Source organism: Sturnus vulgaris, chromosome 30 (genome assembly GCF_052056855.1).
Source record: "Sturnus vulgaris isolate bStuVul1 chromosome 30, bStuVul1.hap1, whole genome shotgun sequence".
Classification (NCBI taxonomy): Eukaryota; Metazoa; Chordata; class Aves; order Passeriformes; family Sturnidae; genus Sturnus; species Sturnus vulgaris.
The window spans coordinates 1,392,341-1,412,185 of NC_142272.1; the positions used below are offsets into that span (position 1 = coordinate 1,392,341).

The 19,845-nt window shown below is 57.8% G+C and overlaps 1 protein-coding gene across 3 annotated transcripts in view; it reads left to right on the top strand.

Moving 5' to 3' along the window:
* The window catches only part of LRP1 (LDL receptor related protein 1), a 77,945-nt gene that overhangs the window by 20,058 nt on the left and 38,042 nt on the right, over window positions 1–19,845 (top strand). For all 3 annotated transcript variants that reach the window (XR_015808793.1, XM_088180734.1, XM_088180735.1), the window contains exons 4-17: window positions 350–469; window positions 1,395–1,523; window positions 1,644–1,907; window positions 13,323–13,485; window positions 14,389–14,611; window positions 14,876–15,065; window positions 16,057–16,200; window positions 16,346–16,582; window positions 16,733–16,913; window positions 17,024–17,246; window positions 18,409–18,598; window positions 18,938–19,063; window positions 19,160–19,300; window positions 19,561–19,686. Coding sequence is in view for 2 of the 3 variants with exons in the window: in XM_088180734.1 (XP_088036860.1) it covers window positions 350–469; window positions 1,395–1,523; window positions 1,644–1,907; window positions 13,323–13,485; window positions 14,389–14,611; window positions 14,876–15,065; window positions 16,057–16,200; window positions 16,346–16,582; window positions 16,733–16,913; window positions 17,024–17,246; window positions 18,409–18,598; window positions 18,938–19,063; window positions 19,160–19,300; window positions 19,561–19,686 (2,457 nt within the window). In the remaining variant the exon portion in view is untranslated. The remainder of the gene's footprint in view (window positions 1–349; window positions 470–1,394; window positions 1,524–1,643; window positions 1,908–13,322; window positions 13,486–14,388; window positions 14,612–14,875; window positions 15,066–16,056; window positions 16,201–16,345; window positions 16,583–16,732; window positions 16,914–17,023; window positions 17,247–18,408; window positions 18,599–18,937; window positions 19,064–19,159; window positions 19,301–19,560; window positions 19,687–19,845) is intronic.

Consider the following 19,845-nt stretch of genomic DNA (forward strand, 5'->3'; position numbering starts at 1 on the left):
CCACATCCCTCAGGATGCCCTGGAACTGCATCCCCTGCCAGCCCCCTGCACAAGAGGTGCCAGGTCTCGCCCACCCCTGGAAGTGGCACAGAGTCAGCAGCACTGGGGATGGCAGGGGCTGCTCAGTCCCCCCTCCCAGGAGCAGCCATGTGTCCCACATGTCCTCCCTCCCTCCCTCTGCTGAGGGGCTCAGTCCTTCTCCTCCAGTGGGGTGGGAACAGTGTGAAGTTTCCCAGCAAATCCTGCTGGGGTATCTGGCGATCCTGCTCACCCAATCCTTGATTCTTGGTGTCCATCCTGTTCCTCCCTGGGTGACATCTTCTCTCTTCCATCTTCCCTGTCCCTGCAGAGCAATTGGCCAACTGCTCAGCGCTGGACTGCCAGCACCACTGTGCACCAACGCTGTCCGGCCCTGTCTGCTACTGCAACCACTCCTTCCAGCTGGCTGAGGACAGGAGGAGCTGCAGAGGTGGGTCTGGGGTGGGCAGAGCCCTCACTCCGTGCTGGGGACCGTGGCTCCTTGGGGATGTGGCCAATGCCACCATCCCACAGCAGTGCTGGGGATGGGATCAGTAGGATGGGATGGGATCAATGGGATGAGATGGGATGGGATCATTGGGATGAGATGGGATGGGATAAGTGGGATTGGAAGGGATAGGATGGGATGAAATGGAACTCCCTCTGCTGTGGATGTGGCTCCCAAAAGCCTGAGTGAGAAATACTGGGAGTAAGGAAAAGGCTTTGTCTTTGTGTATGGAGTCAGGGGCTGGCACATGCTCCTCCTCCCTCCTCAGAGAAGATGGGAAAAATAGGAGAGGGTCGCAGCAAGGATTGATGGCATCAGTGTGATGGAAACAAATCTGGAAGTGAGAGATTGTGATGGCTCCATCCCTTTCATGTGGTGGAAGGGACCATTCCCTGCTCTGGCAGGAGCTCTGGGGGATACATCACTTTCATCTGCCAGAAGAAAGAGCAGCCGAGCCAGGGAGCTGGAGATTAGAGGGATTTGGAGTGGGAATGGAGGTGCAGAGCTGGGGGGAGGCTCAGTGGCCAGGCAGGGGCTGTCCTGCTGCAGCTGATGCTGGAGCAGGGAACAGGGGCTGCCTGCCTGGTCATGGGGTGGCCTTGGAAGGTGATTCCTTGGGAAGTCAATATGAGGGTCCCTTCAGTTCCTCTGGAGGCTGATGTGAGGGTCCCTTTGACTCCTCAGAAGGTTGATGTGAGGGTCCCTTGGATTCCTTGGCAGGCTGGTGTGAGGGTTCCTTTGGCTCAGGGATCATCCCCTCCTCTCCAGCTCTTCCTTGTAGAAACTGTGGAGCTTCATTCCCTCTTCAGGCACTGAAGGAGGTGTTTTTTTCTGGTCCAAACCTTCTGTTTCTTCCTGTTTTTTCCAGACTTTGATGAATGCACCGTGTATGGGACCTGCAGCCAGACGTGCAGCAACACAGAGGGCTCCTACACGTGCAGCTGTGTCGAGGGGTATCTCCTGCAGCCAGACAACAGATCCTGCAAAGCCAAAAATGGTGAGAGCTTTGGCAGGGGGAGCTGCTTTGGGGCAGTTCTGCAGACCATGGCCCTGCCCTGGACTCTTCCCTGGGGTTACAGCCACAGGATTGACCCCATTGTCCCCTCCTTGCCCCCAGAGCCCGTGGATCGCCCTCCTGTGCTGCTCATTGCCAACTCTCAGAACATCCTGGCCACGTACCTGAGCGGGGCCCCCGTGCCCAACATCACCCCCACCAGCGCCAAGCAGACCACGGCCATGGACTTCAACTACGTGGAGGACACGGTGTGCTGGGTCCACGTGGGTGACAGTGCCTCCCAGACCATCCTCAAGTGTGCCAAGATCCCCAACCTGAAGGGCTTTGTGGAAGAACGATCCATCAACATCTCCCTGAGCCTGCACCGTGAGTGCCCACCCCCGTCCTGCTCCCCCATCCCCGATTCCTTGAGTCTGCCTCGCTGTCTCCAGGCTGTGGTGGGTGAAATTGGGAAGCAGGCAGCTTCCCACAGGTCATTCCCTTCCCTTTTATTATTATTTCTATCAAGTTTAGTCGTTTCTTGATGTGCAGATATGAGGAAAAGAGATAAAGGGAGGAGTAGAGCTGCTACCTGTGCAGCAGGTTTTGGGATGGCAGTTCTTGCCTTCCTTTGGTCCCACCCCAAAAAAATGACCGAGTCCCACCCCAAAAAGTGACCAAGAACAAACTCCCAACACAAAGGTGGCTCTGTGGGTGCCACTGAGTCACAGTGTGAGTGGCTGGTGACAATTTCCTTCTGCTGGTGGCTTTGTGGCCAGCACAAGTGTGGTTACAGCTCCGTGTCCTGTTTGGGCTTGCTGGTCCCAGCTCTGCAGTCAGTACAGGAGGGAGAGCTGCTGGTTGGGATTTTGGTGCTGAGTCTGGCCCAAAGGGGGTCCCTGTGGACTTCCAGCACCTTCCCTGCCTGTGCAGAGCAATGGGGCTGGTGGGGCATGGGGAAAGCAGGTTGGTGCCACATCTGGAGAGCTGGGATGTGGGACACCATTCCTGTCACTGGTTTTATCCTTTGACTGAATCAGTCAGGGTGGAACAGGGGGATCTGGGGGTTGCAGTGGGTCTCTGTCAGGTTTTTGCTTCCCCTCTGGGGTGTCTTTTGCCTCCTGAAATTGGGGAGGCTTCCACGGGGGCCTGAAGTGAGAGGGATCCCCTTCCCCCACTCACTGGATGAGCAATGGCTCATGCAGGAAATTGGATGAACTCAGATCTCTGCAAAGGAGTGAAGGTCCTGGGTGGATCTTGGAGCCCAGGGCGATTCTCTGCTGAGGGCAGTGGGGTGTGAGCTGTGATCCTGGGGGTCCTGGGGGTCCTGGGGGTCCCGGGGTCTGCACGTGGCTGGGCTGGGCAGGCTGTGGGCGCTGCCCAGGGTGTGTGTGCACGGTTAATTTAAGCTCACCCTGTGTATTTTTAGGGCAGGGTGTATTTTTAGGGAGAGGCCTCACCCTTTGCTCTCTCAGGCGATAGCGTGGAGTTGGGCAGGACAGGGCTCGGTTTCCCACTCCCCTCCCAGGATTTTGGGGGTCTCTGGGATTTAGGGGGTCTCTGTTCACTGAAGGCTCCCTCAGAGTGAAGCTTGTTCATCAGCACAAAGGAAGTGGAGGAGTGAATTCCCCCAGCGCTGAGTCGGGTGCTGGGGGTCAGGATGAGGAGATAATGTCACTCTCCAGCAGGACACCGGCGAGACCCATGAATCCAATTAGTGGTTTCCCTCTTTATTTGCTTCTTTATGGCATTATCTGCTCCCAGCAGGAGTGGGGCCTCCCTGGTGCCTGCTGCTAATGGGGCTTGAGCTGGCATCTGATGGGGGGAGATTGATGCTGAAGGGCTGGAAATCAGCAGCTCCAGCTGCCAGAGGAGGCCTGAGATGCTCTGTGCCACAGCCTGGCTCCGATCGCTCCCCTGCCTGCCTGTCCTGCTCCTCTCCTGCAGAGATTACTGTCACTTGTGCTGTGGGAGATGTGTTAAATGAAGGCTGTTAACAGCCCTTGGCACGACCCGCTGTCCTCAGAGCTTTGCTGTTCCCCTGGTCCTTACACTCCCAAAGCTTTTTGCTCTCCGCAGGCTCGGGAGCCGCAGCGCTTCCCGCAGCGCCGCCCCCTCGGCTCCCACCTCGCTGCCCGTGGATGTTTGTCACAGGCACTGATTTTCTCAGTTGATCTGAGCTGGCTGGTTCCCTACCCCCAGGTCTTTTTCTGGGGACACACTAAAAATCAGAGGCTGGTGAAGCCTTCCGTCCATTTCTCTTACAAAAATTCCTGCTTCGTGTTGGAATTGGATCGTTTCTCTCTGCCATCAGTCGGAGTGGGCTGGGGGGGCTCTGGGCGCCTCGGGGGGGACATGATGGGCATGGTGCCAATAGCCAGGACAGGTGGGATGAGGTGGGCAGGGGTCCAGCCTGTCCCCATCTCCACGGGGACCTTGGAAGTGGCACTGTCCTGCCAGCCCTGGGAGCCCGGTGTCCCTCTGTGTTCACCCCCGTGATGAGGATGGCACGGGAAGGGCTCGTCCTTCCTGCCAGCACTGAATTGTAACAAGGGGAGCTTGTCTTATCCTTCCTCCCATCCCGCTGTCCCTCTCCTCTGCTCTGTGTGACAATCCCACAGTGTTCCTGGCCGGGAGGATCCTGGCAGGCATCGTGCTCAAGGACAGAGGCACGTGCCTGTGCCGAGGCTGCTCCAACCCCTTGGAGCATCAGGATGGCACGGGGGGGGGTTCACTGTGAGCCCCCTGTCAGCCCTGAGCCCCTCTGGCGTGGGGCAGGGGACAGTTGGGGACCGGGGCAGGGCTGTCACAGCTCCCCTTGGACCCTCTGTGCTCCGTGGCAGCTCCTTGACCTCCGGGGACTTTGTGATCCCGTGGGTTTTCTCAAGCAGATTCCAGCCTCCACGTGTTTCCCCAGACAATGTCCTTGTTTGTTTGGAGTTGGGCTTCCAAGGAATTTCAGAGCCAAACAGAGCACTAAAAAATAATAATTAAAGTCTGTTGCTGGGCTCTTGTGCTGCTGCTTCCCATGTCCCAGCTGGAGCGTTCTGCCCCCCCAGCTCTCCAAGCTTATCCTGCTGGCCTTGTCCTCTCATCCTGGGGCCGTTTGTCATCAAGGGATCACATCCTTGAGCAATCCTGCTCAGCCATGGCCCCAGGGCTGGGACAGCGAGGGAGGCAGCTGTGCTGGGAGATTTGTGCCTCCTTCCATTGGATTCATGTCCCTGTCCCCTAGAGGTGACACCAGGAGGTGGGAGCACCTCCCTAGAGCGTGCACAGAGACCGGGACCATCCTTAGGGGGGCACCTTGAGCTGGCAGCAGCCCAGGACTGTGCAGGTCACCTCTGGGCCTCCACGGTGGCGTTGACAGCGGTGTTAAATCCCCGTGTCCGGTGCGCTGTGATCGGGTGACACTCGGCTCTCAGGGGAAGGCAGGAAGCCTTTGCTTGGACTGTGGAAAAATACTGGGGAGCCCGTGTCAGGAGCCAGAGCACTGGGCTTCTCTGTGGCTCTTGGGGTGGCTCCCCTCTCCCTTTCCTTCCCCTTCCCCACCCTTCCTCCCACTCTTTCGCTTTCCTTTTCCCCTTTTCTGGGGCTTTTTGCATGGTCAGAAGCAGGAGCTTGATGATGCCAGGGAATGCATTTATTGCACTGGCAGGTGTCTGGAGCTGTTACTGCTTCATCCCAGCTCTGTTGCTGCTCCATCCCAGTCCAGCACTGCTCCATCCCAGTTCAGCACTGCTCCATCCCAGTCCAGTACTGCTCCATCCCAGTCCAGCACTGCTCCTTTCCCAGTCCCAGAACTGCTTTCTCAATCCCAGCATTGCTTTTCTCAATTCCAGCACTGCTCCTTCCCAGTTCCAGCCCTGCTCCATCCCAGTCCAGCACTTCTTTCCCAATCCCAGCACCACTTTTCCAATCTCAGCGTTGCTCTCCCAGTCCCAGCACAGCTCTCCCAGTCCCAGTATTGCTTTCCCAGTCCAGCCCTGCTCCTTCCCAGTCCCAGCCCTGCTCCTTCCCAGTCCCAGCAGGCAGGAATTCTGCAGCCTGGCAGGATCCATGTGAGGCTGCTGAGAAAAAGCTGCGGAGGTGCCATGATTTATTATTTCTCAGTTTAAGGTTTGTTGTTTTCCTTTATAAAACAAGCCCCCAGGAAGGGGTTTGAAATATCAGGACATTTGATCCCGAGTACATTATAAACCCTAAATGCCAGCAATCTGGCCACCGTTAAAATCCCTTCCTGGGCAGCATCAATCCCATCCTGCCCGGCTCAGGGGGTGTTTTCATTGACTCCATTTCAGCCCTGTCACTGGGAATGGCTGTCCCAATGCCAGCGGGCAGAGGAGCTGTGGGTGCTGGGACAGATTGATTTCAGGGCAGTGTTGCTCTGCAGAGGAATCCAAGTACATTTCTTCCCCCACTTTGCATGGAAAGCTATTTTTCTTCCTTGCTGCCTCATCCTGGCCAAGAAAGAGGCTCCGACGTGAACTCACTTGGCAGGAGAGCAGGATGATTGGTAACTTCATCTCGTGGTTCCTTTCTGTTGGTTTTTTGGTTGTTTTTTTTTAACTGTTTATGGCTGTTCTTGTTGCAGGGGGAGAGCAGGGAATAAATGGGAGCAGAGGATAAATGGGACCAGGGCATAAATGGGAGCAGGACATGGAGGGGAGCAGGGGACAGGGGAGAGCAGGGACCATGATGGATGGGAGCAGGGAATAGGCGGAGCAGGGGATGAAGGACAGCAGGAGCTGGAGGGAGCAGGGGATGGGGGGAGCAGGGAATGGGGGGAGCAGGGGATGGGGGGAGCAGGGGATGGGGGGAGCAGGGGATGGATGGGAGAAGGGGATAGGGGAGAGCAGGGACCAAATGGGAAAGCAGGGATTGAGTGGGAGCAGGGGATGGAGAGCAGGGGATGAGGGGAAAACGGACTGAGGGCCATGCACTCACATCAGCTCAATGTGTGGCAGGGGATAATATCATGGTGGTGATTTTAATCAGTCTATTAACGAAGATCTGACACTCAGGACCCTGCTGTGGCTCTGCCCAGCACCTCTGACTCCCCTTATCATGGGGAACAGAAATAAATCCCCCGAGGGGACTGAGACCTCCCCTCTTCCCTCCCCGTGGTGGCAGGGGTGAGCTGTGAGCTGCATTCCCACATTGCTGGAGACAAAAGGGTGACATGAATGTCCTGAGTCATCAGGATGCTCGTGCCCAGGGATGGGTTTGATTTCACATGGATCGAAGCGTGTCTGTCCCAGCACACATCTGTCTGTCCCAGCACACATCTGTGTGTCCGTCCTGCCCTGCCTCGTGCCAGGCTCACTGCGGGAGCCCCTTGGGACCCTTCCTGCCCACGCTGGCCCCATTTCTGCTTTCTCATCCCTCCTCCCCCCAGGTTACCCCAGTGACAGTCCTGGGTTCCTGTCGAGCCTGTGTCTCTCTCCTCTCACCCAGAAGGAAGCCAAGTGCCCTGTCCCTCCCTCGGCCTCTGTGGAATATTTGTGCCCGTGGAATGGTCTCATTAAGGCAGAGTAATTAGCAGTCCCTTGGCTGCCCTCCACGCAGGCTGGAGCTCGTTCCATCCCTGTTCCTGCTCTCCCCACCTCCGGTGCCTCAGCCAGGCTCTGCAGGGATGCAGCGGGGTTGAGCCAGGACATGGGGAGGAGTGAAAGTTTGGGGTGTCCCCACCCTGAGGAGCTGGCGATGGTGTCAGTGAGGGGCTGGAGAGGTGCCAGTGATCCCTTGGACATGGTTCCCCTCCAGATGCAGTGGTGCTGCACTGGGGCACAGAGAGAACATGGACTGGGGGTCAGGGCTCCCTGGAGAAGGGCACTGGGGATGCCTGTCCCCAGGCTGGGATGTCCCTCGGGGGGGCTGCACAGCCGTGTCACCCCCGAGGAACGTTTGGCTTGTACGGGGCGGGCGTGAGTGTGCGCAGAGCCCCAGGGATCCATCCCAGCACCGAGTCAGACATCCTGGCCACGGGCCACCGGCTTCCACCCAGCGGTTCCTCCTCGCAGCGAAACATCCTAGCAGAGAGGGGGGTGAATTTATTTATTTTCGAGCCTGGTTTGCTGAGGGAACGAGGCTGACGTGACGGCCGTGGCCGTGTGTGGTGGTGGCCGTCCCCTCTGCCGTCCCCTCCTGCCCTGCTGGGACACAAGGACTTGGCTGTTCCTGGGAGCAGGGGGGGTGTCCTGGACCCTCGGGGGCTCGGGGTGTCTGTCCGGCCGTCCGGCGCCCTTCGGGGCAGGAGTTTGTCTTTGTGCTTGTCCTGTTAACATACTTCTAATTAAAGAAAATTGTCCCCAGGAGCAGTGTTTATCCACGGAGCGTGGTGCCGTCACAGAGACGGTCTTGTTCTCCCGGGGAGAGGATGTCTGTGGAGGGAAGAGGCAGAAATTCCTCCAGATTATGGTATTATGTAAATGCATCAAACGGATCATTCCCTATAAAAAGGAAAAGTAGGAAACCGATGTATTTGAGCAGCCCTGGGGAGCGCATTCCTGACGAGCCTCCGTTCCTGCGCCGCCGCCGGCGTTTCTGAGCCGGAACATTCGGCAACTTTTCCAAGCTGGTTTTGTGCCGAGGCCCCGTGCCGGCGGCTCCGGGCGCCCGGGGGGCTCGTGGGGTGGCTGCCCGCCCGCCCGGGTGTCTCACTGGGTGGCAAGTTGGCCACAACCCCTGCTTGCCCCCGCCCGGAGCAGGAGATGCAGTGTCTGGGATGCCTCCGTGGGATGTGGTGTGGGTGGGCAGCTCTGATGTTCTCCTGGTGCCTCCCGAGGGGTTTGTGTCAGGGCTGGTTCACCCTGGGGAAGCAAGAACTGGTTGTTGCCATAGCTGTGCGTTTGTTGGACATCAATATTCTTTATTTCTTCTTTATTATTCTTTATTTAAAGCCAGATGTTGGCAGCAGAGGTCGGTCCATCTCTGTTCTCTGTGCTGAGGGGAAAATGGCACTCGGTGCCATGGTTTAGTTGAGGTGTTAGGGCATGGGTTGGACTCGATGATCTTGAAGGTCTCTTCCAACCTGGTCATACTGTGAATTCTGTGAAATCCTCACCAGAATGGGAAGGAGGATTTGGTGTTGGAGTCTGTGCCCAGCGATGTTTCTGGCTGCTTCAAGCAGAGCTGGCCCCTCTCCTGCCCACCATCCCTGCCCTGCTCTCCTGGGAATGTTCCCTTGAGGGGTAGCTGGGAAGTGGAGTTTCTGCCAGACTTAGAATCCTGGAATTATTAAGGTTGGAAAAGCCCTCAAAGACCCTTGAGTCCAACCATTAACCCAGGTCATCACTGAAACATGTCCCCAGGTGCCACATCCACATGTTTCGGGAGGAATTTCTTCGTGGAAAGGGTGGTCAGGCATTGGAAGGGGCTGCTTAGGGAGGTGGTGGAGTGCCCATCCCTGGAGGGATGTCTGAGGAACAGCTGGACCTGGCACTCAGGGCTCTAACAGGGGTTGATCACAGGTTGGACTCGATGGTCCTGGAGGGTTTTTCCAACCTCAGGGATTCTGGAATTCAGGGATTTTTTGCTGTGTTGGTTCCCGAACTTGTTGAACCTCTGTGGATAGAGGGGGTTTCTCCTTTTCCTCGCTCAGCTCTGCAGGAGCTGCTGAGTGGCTGCGTCCCCCTCGCAGCTGTTTAGGGACTGTCGAAATCTCTGGTTTAATCCGAGAGAAGATTGTGTGTTTCCTTCCTCCTCCTGTCAGGCCACAATTGATGTGTTTGCAGACTGCACAGCAACTGATTCATGCAGAGCAAAGTTATGTGCTGGGTCAGCAAAGCTCCTTCCCCAAAAAGCCCACACAGCCCTGCAGTGCCTCACTGGGAGTGGGGTAAATCGGTGGCCCAGGTTAAGGCAGGGAGAACCTCGGGCTGCAGCTCCAGTGGGAAATGTGGGGTCCATGAGCCACTTGTGTCAAGGAGTTCTTGGAGTGGGACTATCCCACCTGGAGCTCTGGGGTCCTGGCAGAAGAAGGATGAGGCCAGAGGAGGTCACAGAGATGCTCTGAGGGCTGGAGAGCTCCTCCATGGAGCCAGGCTGGGAGAGCTGGGGGTGTTCACCTGGAGCTGAGAAAGCTCCAGGGAGAGCTCAGAACCTCTTCCAGTGCCTGAAGAGGCTCCAGGAGAGCTGGAGAGGGACTTGGAAAAGGAGACAGGAGGGACAGGACGCAGGGAATGGCTTCCCACTGACAGAGAGCAGGGTTAGGTGGGATTTTGGGAAGAAATTCCTCCCTTTGAGGGTGGGGAGGCCCTGGAATGGATTTCCCAGAGAAGCTGTGGCTGCCCCATCCCTGGAAGTGTCCAAGGCCAGGTTGGAGAGGGCTTGGAGCAACCTGGGACAGTGGAAGGTGTCCCTGTCCGTGGCAGAGGGTGAGACTGAGATGATCCAAACCATTTTGGGATTCTTTGAGAAGGGGAAATCCAAGCACGGTGTGACACTCAGGATTTTGTGGCAGGAACAGCTCGGTGGGGATCACTCGAGTGTGAAACCAGGAAACATCTGTGCGGGTGGGTTTTGGGGTTTGCTGAAGTTGCCAACCCGCCCGTGTTGAGCAACTTTGATGAAGTTCTCGGTGCTCCCTCGACCTCCATCCTCCCTCCATCTGCCCCCCCGAGTGGGGCTGCTGGCCTGGACCCTGTCCCCGTGAGGATTTTTGGCTGCCTCTCCCAGGAAGAGCCTTGGAAAGCCGACATTCCCCGCTCTCTGCCCCCACCAGCTCCTTTCCAAACGCTCTCAAATAAATAAATCTTGGGAAATGAGCTCGGTGTGTCGCAATCGCCCGCAACGCCCCGCCGAGGTTGAGCAAGGAGGAGGAATTGATTCCAGGATGGGAATTGGGGGGGAGAGGCACCCGTGGGGGGCTGCAGGAGGGAGGGGGGGTGGTCTCTGCCCCTTGGATTCTCCATGGAAATCATGTCTGACCCCTCCAGGGGACGGGTTCATCCCTGCTGGTCCCCTCAGATGGGTGCAAGGTGTGTTTTCATGGCCAGGGGTGGCTGTGGCAGCATCCCTGGGCTGCCGGAGGGGACACAGGGAGACACTCTGCCCCCCACTCCTCCCTCTCCAAAGATTGGGAAGGAGGGGGGTTAAGGTTTCTGCAGGCCAATGCCAGGGGTTAAAAATAGATGCTTTCTAAATTAGCTTCCACCAAAAGTTCAAGAGGAAATCCAGGTTTAGCTAAGGCTACAAGAAAGAGCTGAAAATAATAATAATAATAATGACGATGATGAAAATAACAATGATGATGATAATAATAAAAACATAAAAAGTGATTCCTGCAAAGAAGAGGGGAGGATGGTGAGCAGGGAGAGAAGGAGCAAAGCTGGAAAACAAAAGCCTTTGAGGAGGGTAATGCTTTCCAGCTGCAAAAATACAGCCTGGGAGAGGAGCAAGTGCTTGCGTCACCCGCAGCCCCCCGGCCCTGTGCTGCCCTGTTCGGACCTGGGGCCTGTCTGGAGACCCCCGGCTGGACCAGGACCCTCTGCTGCCCTGGGAAGAGGTGGCCGTGGCAGGATGGCTGTGAGGGGAGTGTGGGGCTGGAAGTTTGTGGCTCGTTTTGGCCGTTTTCCCTTTGGATCCTTCTTTGAGTGTTGGGCTGGACTCAGCTCCGGCTCGGATGGACTCAGCTCTGGCTCAGAGGGAAAGGGGCTCTGGTGATGGGACAGAGATGGTTTTGAACCCCCTCGAGGAGGAGAATCTGGGGGTCTGCAGCCCTGGGTGGGGGGCGAGGGCCCCTGAGCCGTTCTGCCAACGCTCCCCATCCGCCCCTGCTTGGATCTCTCCCCCGGTCCTGTGACTCTGACTCAGCCACGCAGGCGCCAGCCAAGACCTGCTTTTTTTGGGGAATTCTTGCACATCCCTTTGCTGAAGCGTTTCTCGCCCCAGCAGGGCCCTGCCACCCCCTCCCCACGTCACAGGGGGGTTTGGGGATGCTGGCTGGGGAGCAGGGGAGAGTGGGGGATGCTGGTTGTGACAGCAGGACTCCGTTTCGGGGACAGAACGTGGCACCTCAGTGTACATTTTTAGGTGTTTTTTGCTCATCACAAACCCCTGTTGCCCCAGGAGCTGGGGTGGGGGGTCCTGGCTGGAGCAGGAGCCCCAGGAGCCCTGTGCCAGCCCCGGCACGTCGGGCAGCGCATTGGGAGCCCTGCTCTGGTCTCGGTTTGGGGTTTGATGCTCATTCCTTGGCTCGGGCTGTTTCCACTTGTTTTTACGAGCTGCCTCTCGCCGGGTGGTGGCTGCGGGCGCCGCGGCCTCACCCTTCCGGAGGGGGGGTCACTGTCGGCATCACCGGCAGCTGCGTGTCCCCATCCCCGTCCCCAGGGCCACAAAGGGCTGAGTGAGCTGGTGTGGATAACTCAGGGATGGGGGTTGGGGTTTGTGCACCCCAAACTCTCTGTGTGCTCATCCCATGGGCTCAGCCCAGTGTGGATGGACTCAGCATCGCCGAGGCAAACCCTGGAGCCGGGTGGGTGGGGGCATTGCAAAACCTCCTGGCTTGATTCATGTTTTCCCTCCCCAGCTCCTGTGTTGGTTAATAATTCAGTGGTGTCTGGCCCTGCTCCACTGGGGCTGTCTGGGTCTCACTGACCTTGGGGTCCAGGGGATGAGGAGCTGCTGTGTCCTTGTCCCTGCTCCTCTGGGGCTCTCTGTGTCCCACTGACCTCAGGGTGCTCAGGCTGTGAGGCTGCTGTGCCCCATCCCTGCTCCTCCAGATCTGTCCAAGTCCTGCTGGCTTTGGGGTGCTGCTTTGGTCCTGCTGGCTGGGTGGCTGCTCTGCTCTATCCCCCTTCCTCCAAGGCTTGTCCAGGTCCCTCTGACCTCGGGGTGTTCGGGCTGTGGGGCTGCTGTGCCCCATCCCTGCTCCTCCAGATCTGTCCAGGTCCTGCTGGCCTCGGGGTCCTGGAGATGGGGAGCTGCTGTGCCCCATCCCTGCTCCTGCTCCTTCCTCCAGGGCTCTCTGGGTCCCCCTGACCTCTGGCTGCTGTGCCCCATCCCTGTCCATGCAGCGTTGGGGATGTGGGGTCTTGGGGAGCACTAATCCAAAGGACAGCCCTCCAGAGCACTTGGGATCTGTGGGAGCTGCAGCCCCTCAGCCTGGCCTCTGGCCTGGGGGGTGCAGGAGGGGCCGAGCAGCGCTGAGCACTGACCCGGTGGTGAGGCAGGAATTCAGGCACGTTGGGTTGATCCGATTTAACAGGCTTTCACTGGTTTAATTAAATACTCACACGCTGTGTGCCAGGTGCTGTCTCTCACCTGCTCCAGGCCCCAGGGTGTCCCTGCAGCTTTGGATTAGCTCTGCTCCCACCTTGCCCAGCAGGACCTGCCCTCAGCCTCCCCCATTGCCACGTGTCCCATCCGGGTGCTGCTCTTGGAGCCCCTTCCCCTTCCTTGCTGCCCACTCCCTTCTCCAGCAGCCGCCTTGCAGAGCTTCCCTCTGCTCTGCTGCTATTCCTGTGGGATGAATTCCCAGCGTTTCTCAGGATGAATTCCCAGCATTTCTGCAGGATGCTCCCTCGGTGTTCACACCAGATGCTCTCCTGGTTGTGTGTGATGTCTCTGGCTTGTCTGGGGGCAGCAGGTCTCCTCTCCCTGGGGAGCAGAGGATGGGTTGCCATGGGTGCTGTGGGTGCCCTGTGGGGTGACCAGGGCAGATCCTTGGGACAGGTCCCAGTGCATTGGTGGCTCCCATGGTCTCACTCCTTGTCTGTGCTGGTGTTTGTGACCCCGGGGGGCTCCTGGCTCTGTCCCTCCCTGCCTCACCCCCCTCCCTCCCTCCCTCTCCTGGCCCAGACGTGGAGCAGATGGCCATCGACTGGCTCACGGGCAACTTCTACTTCGTGGATGACATTGATGACAGGATCTTCGTCTGCAACAAGAACGGGGACACCTGTGTCACACTGCTGGACCTGGAGCTGTACAATCCCAAGGGAATTGCGCTGGACCCAGCCATGGGGTGAGTCCTGGGAATTCACTGCCCTTGGGGACAATTGGCAAGGGTGGCCTGTCCCTCTGGGGTGGGGGGGTTTCCTGTACCTCTGTGAGCTCTCTCTACAGGGACACTTCCCACCCAGCCTGCCCTGGCAGCAGCTGAGCAGGGCTCAGTCCTGCAGGACACACCTGGCCCAGCTCGTGTCACACAGTGTGGTCACAGCTTTGCTCCAGCTTTTGGGAGCTGAAGTGGCTCTGTGCACAACCAGAGCAGCTCCACAGTGCCCATGTGTCCAGCCACTGCCTTCTGCACAGCCCTGAGGATGGGGATGCCAGGATGCTGAATCATGGGAGCAGCTCAGGGCACACATGGCAGCTGCCAGCCCCCAGGAGCTGGGAGCTGGTGTGGCTGAGGTCATGGTGGGCAGAACAGAGTAATCACTAAAGAGGAAAATTCCCCCCTCACCAGCTGTTTTCCTGATGGCCACTTCCCTCCTGGCTCGGATGGAAAAAGCTGGTGTTATTGAGCAGAAAATCGGGAGTATTTCATATAAACAAACAGAGGATTCTGGAGAGACACTCCAGGCTCGAGCAGGGCTGGTGCAGACAAGCCCCACAGGTGACAGGAGTTAAGTCCCTTGGGCTCTGTGGTGGCAGTGCTGATCCCTTGCTCTGCTGTGCTGTGTTGGGAAGCACCATGCCAGGAGCAGAACAGCTCTGGGATGCACAGGCAGCTGCCTCAGGCTGTTTTAACATGTACAACCCCACACGTGCCTGTGGGCCTCTTCCAGTGACACCAACACATCTGAAGCTCCCGGGAGCTCTGTGCCAGACCCCAACCATCCCCGTGGGGGTGCACACATCCATATCCTCCCTCTCCCAGAGCTCATCCTGGCTCTGAGCTCCCTGCTCTGCTCTTCTCTCACAGCAAGGTGTTCTTCACCGACTACGGGCAGATCCCCAAGGTGGAGCGCTGTGACATGGACGGGCAGAACCGCACCAAGCTGGTGGACAGCAAGATCGTCTTCCCCCACGGCATCACCTTGGACCTGGTGAACCGCCTGGTGTACTGGGCTGATGCCTACCTGGACTACATCGAGGTGGTGGACTACGAGGGCAAGAACAGGCACACCATCATCCAGGGCATCCTGGTGAGTGGGTTTGGGGCAGAGGGTTGGTATTGGAGTCCTGGGTGCCACTGCTCTGCAGTTGTGACTTCAGCGATCCAGCAAAGAACGTGCTGAGCACTGAGCACGGTCCTGCCGAGGATGATTTTGTGCCCGTGATGGACAAGACCACACTGATGGCCAGTGATGCACAAGAGCCATGGGGTGGGATCAGGGGTTTTACACATCTCAGAGCCTGGCTCTCACAACTCCAAAATCCCTTGTGGACACGCCCCTGGTACCTTCCAGATCGAACACCTGTATGGGCTGACCGTGTTTGAGAACTACCTGTACGCCACCAACTCGGACAACGCCAACGCCCAGCAGAAAACCAGCGTGATCCGTGTCAACCGCTTCAACAGCACCGAGTACCAGGTGGTGACACGGGTGGACAAGGGAGGAGCGCTGCACATCTACCACCAGCGGCGCCAGCCCACAGGTGGGACCCTCACCTGGGAGTAACAGCTCCCTGCTTCCTCTGCCAGGGGCTTGGGTGGGATTTCAGGAGGAATTTTTTTCATGGAAAGGGTGGTCAGGCATTGGAAGGGATTGCTTAGGGAAGTGGTGGAGTGCCCATCCCTGGGGGTGTCCAAGGAATGAGTGGATGTGGCACTCAGGGCTCTGGTGCAATCTGGGGATTCTGAGGTAATCTTGGAGGTCTTTTCCAACCTCGAGGATTCTGGGGTTCCTGCTCTCCAGGTCCCTGGGGGCTGCTGAATATCCTGGGTGCCCCCTTTTCCTGCTAGCACTGTGTCTCTTCCTGTGAGAGCTGTGCCATGTGGTTGATGGATCATGGGCAGTACAGAGATGTGGGAGCAGATGTGGCATCTTGAAATATTAATGGTCCCTGCTACTCTCTGTGCCCACTCCCAGCACGTTCACCCCTGTGCTCCCCAGATTTCCAGAGAGTTGAAAGGCTCCAGTGCTGCACTGACTCCTCCCTGCATCCATCCCTGCCTGCCTGCTCCACCCCCAGCACCTTCCTGCACTTAATCAATTTACTCCTTTAAAATCCTCTTAGTGTCTGCAGCCTGCTCGGCATTTTCCAGAATATAAAATTAATCAGGAGATTTCTGAGGGGAAAAAGGAATGTGATTAAGGGGCTCTCCGGGTGGTGCTGGCTGTCCCTGCTCCCAGGACTTGTCCCGCCGGTGCAGCAGGATGGGGCAGTGTGGCCATGTGGCTGTGGTGGTGTGCTGGGACATGCTGGCTTCTCCCCAGAGATCCTTCCCATGGGAAAGTCCTTGCCTGTCTCTGTGCTGTCCTGTGCTGTGCTCAGCCCTTCCTGGGAGGAACGTGCCCCGCTAAAACCCAGGGAGGATCCATGAGGGCATCCCCACGTCTCCACCATTGCATCCCCGTGTCCCTGTGCCCCCCATGCTCCCTGTGCCCCCCTCCCTTGGCTGCTGCAGCCCCTCTCTGCGTTGCAGTGCGCAGCCACGCCTGTGAGTCGGATCAGTTTGGGAAGCCGGGAGGCTGCTCGGACATTTGCCTGCTCGGGAACAGCCACAAGAGCCGGACCTGCCGCTGCCGCTCTGGCTTCAGCCTGGGCAGCGATGGGAAATCCTGCAAAAGTGAGTGCCGGCCTTCCTGGGGGAATGTGGGGGGCGAGGGGCTGGAGATGGGCTCTGTGTTCTCTGCAGGGGCTGCCCACTGCTGTGACCCCATGGCACTGCCCCGGCCCTGCTGGTGGCCACGGCTGTCCCTGTCTCTCCCCAGAGCCGGAGCACGAGCTGTTCCTGGTGTACGGGAAGGGGCGTCCTGGCATCATCCGTGGGATGGACATGGGTGCCAAGGTGCCAGATGAGCACATGATCCCCATCGAGAACCTCATGAACCCCCGGGCTCTGGATTTCCACGCTGAGACCGGCTTCATCTACTTTGCTGACACCACCAGCTACCTCATTGGGCGCCAGAAGATCGATGGCACGGAGAGGGAAACCATCCTGAAGGACGGTGCGTGGCCGAGGGGCCTGGTGTGTGCCCCTGGGGCTGGGCATCCATCATCCCCATTGGTTTGGGTCGGGATTGGGCACTGCTTGGGGCTGTTGCTTCCACTTTTTGCCTCCCGGCTGGTGACAAACCCGCTCTGCTTTTCCCTTAAAGGCATCCACAATGTGGAGGGGATCGCTGTGGACTGGATGGGGAACAACCTGTACTGGACAGATGATGGTCCCAAGAAGACCATCAGTGTGGCACGGCTGGAAAAGGCTGCCCAGACCCGGAAGACGCTGATCGAGGGGAAGATGACGCATCCCCGCGCCATCGTGGTGGATCCCCTGAATGGGTGCGGGTGCCTGGCTGGGCAGGGCTGGCTGGTGGGGCCACAGGGACGTGGTTGGGTCTTGTCACAAGCTGTGGTGGCCAGGCCAAGACTCAGCTTAGTGTCTGTGGCAGGTGGATGTACTGGACGGACTGGGAGGAGGATCCCAAGGACAGCAAGAGGGGCAAGATCGAGAGGGCCTGGATGGATGGTTCCAACCGCAACATCTTCATCACCTCCAAAACTGTCCTGTGGCCCAACGGGCTGAGCCTGGACATCCCAGCCAAGATCCTGTACTGGGTGGATGCTTTCTATGACCGTATCGAGATGGTTTATCTCAATGGCACCGAGAGGAAGGCAAGTGGGGGGGGTCCCATGGCCCTGGGTCACTGATCAGCCACAGCACTGGGGCAGCTGAGCCGTGGCTCCTCTCCTCTCCTCTCCTCTCCTCTCCTCTCCTCTCCTCTCCTCTCCTCTCCTCTCCTCTCCTCTCCTCTCCTCTCCTCTCCCTATCCCTATCCCTATCCCTATCCCTATCCCTATCCCTATCCCTATCCCTATCCCTATCCCTATCCCTATCCCTATCCCTATCCCTATCCCTATCCCTATCCCTATCCCTATCTGTCAGATTTTGCCCTTTTTTCACCTAGAGATGGGAGGCAACTGAGAGGTGTTATAAAGAACAATACAGATGTTGTAAAACAATACAGATGTTACAATTCACACCATGACAATCAAAAGCCAACTGTTTCCTAATTACAATACACTGTAAGCATTTCTTGGCCTATCGGCTTCAGTCACATCATGCTGTAAAATGCCTTAAAGCCAATCATTTAAAATCACCCCTCGTGGGTTCTATTACAATACATAGTTTTATTTCTCCAAAGTAGCTAACCTTTTTTACAAAGCTATCTTTTAAAACTTTTTTCTAGCTCCATTTCTCTCTCAACAATATCTGTCCTATTCCATAGCATTTCTAAATCAGCATTTCGTATCTCCAAGTTGACATACAAATACATATTATATAAGGTATCTAGTATATATAAGCTTTCTGCCAGGCCCTAAGAACTCTCTACAAATCCACTTCCTACACCTGTCCCTGTCCCTGTCTGTTCCTGTTCCTATCCCTGTCCCTGTCCCTGTTCTTGTCCCTGTCTCTGTTCCTATCCCTGTCCCTGTCCCTGTCCCTATCCCAGTCCCTGTTCCTGTTCCTATCCCTATCCCTATCCCTGTCCCTATCCCGGTCCCTGTCCCTGTCCCTGTCCCTGTCCCTGTCCCTATCCCTATCCCAGTCCCTGTTCCTGTCCCTGTCCCTGTTCTGTTCCTGTCCCTGTCCCTGTCCCTATCCCTGTCCCTGTCCCTGTCCCTGTCCCTGTCCCTGTCCCTGTCCCTATCCCAGTCCCTGTTCCTGTCCCTGTCCCTGTCCCTGTCCCTGTCCCTGTCCCTGTTCCTGTTCCTGTCCCTGTCCCTGTGTGCCCACCCCAGCTAACGGAGCCTCTCTGCCTCCCCACACCCGCAGATCGTGTATGAGGGCCCGGAGCTGAACCACGCCTTTGGGCTGTGCCACTACAGCAATTTTCTGTTCTGGACCGAGTACCGCAGTGGCAGCATCTACCGGCTGGACCAGGCCTCCAAGGCCGTGAGCCTGCTCCGCAACGAGCGCCCGCCCATCTTCGAGATCCGCATGTACGACGCACAGCAGCAGCAAGGTGAGAGGGCACGAGGGGCAGGGCTTGGAGGGATGGGGCTGGGGGGGTGATCTGAGCTGCCTAAGCATCCCCCTCACCACTTTTTGCTTCTTTTTAGCGGTCCCCATGCTCTTTGTTTTAATTTCCTGTCGCTCGTGCTCTGCTCTTCCAGCCTTCCCTCTTTTTCCCACCCTAATTCCATCAGGCTCTGTGTCCCTGTGGCCTCACCTGGGCTCTCCGGCTGGCTTCCAACTGTGGCTGCTGTTGAGGGAGTCCAGCTGAGGGTTCCCAGCACCCCCGTGGGTCTGCAGGGCTCCCTGGGCACTGAGGTGCCATCTCCTCACCCCTTTGCCTCCGCAGTGGGCTCCAACAAATGCCGTGTCAACAACGGGGGCTGCAGCAGCCTGTGCCTGGCCACCCCCCGGGGCCGCCAGTGCGCCTGTGCCGAGGACCAGATCCTGGGGCTGGACTCTGTCACCTGCCAGGGTAGGCTGCCCTGGGACCCTCTTGGGGACTCTTTCCCCATGGGAAGCTGCGTTTGGTCACCTGTTTAAAATCCTGCCTGTGCTTTCCCCTTGGCAGCCAATCCTTCCTACATCCCCCCGCCGCAGTGCCAGCCCGGGGAGTTCGCCTGCAAGAACAACCGCTGCATCCAGGAGCGCTGGAAATGCGACGGGGACAACGACTGCCTGGACAACAGCGACGAGGCCCCCGAGCTCTGCCGTGCGTGACCCCTCCTGCGGGGTGGGATTTGGGCTGGGGCTCCCCCAGAAGTGGGGGCAGTGGTTGGGGAAGGGTTAGGTAGCCAGGACCCCTCTGTCCCCTCTCCAGCTCAAGGAGTTACAGGAGGAAAATGTTGATTGACGTTCTGATCCTAAATGTGAAGCTCCAGCCCTTTTCTCTCCCAGTTTTTCTCTTTGTTGGACATGGAGGAGGGATGGGGTGGGATGAGGGGTGGTCCTGAGTGTGGTTCCCCCCCACAGACCAGCACACCTGCCCTTCGGACCGCTTCAAGTGCAAGAACAACCGCTGCATCCCCAACCGCTGGCTCTGTGATGGGGACAACGACTGCGGGAACAACGAGGACGAGTCCAACTCCACCTGCTCAGGTGAGGACCCTGCCTTGTCCTCAGGGAATCTGTGCTGAGCCACTGCCTGAGGTTTTGTGTCTCACATGTGCCTGCACCTTGGCTTTGCACCTGGGCCTCGCCAGGAGCCCAGGGGGTTGTTCCCCACCTTCCCCTGGCAATGCAAGGTACCATGGGCCA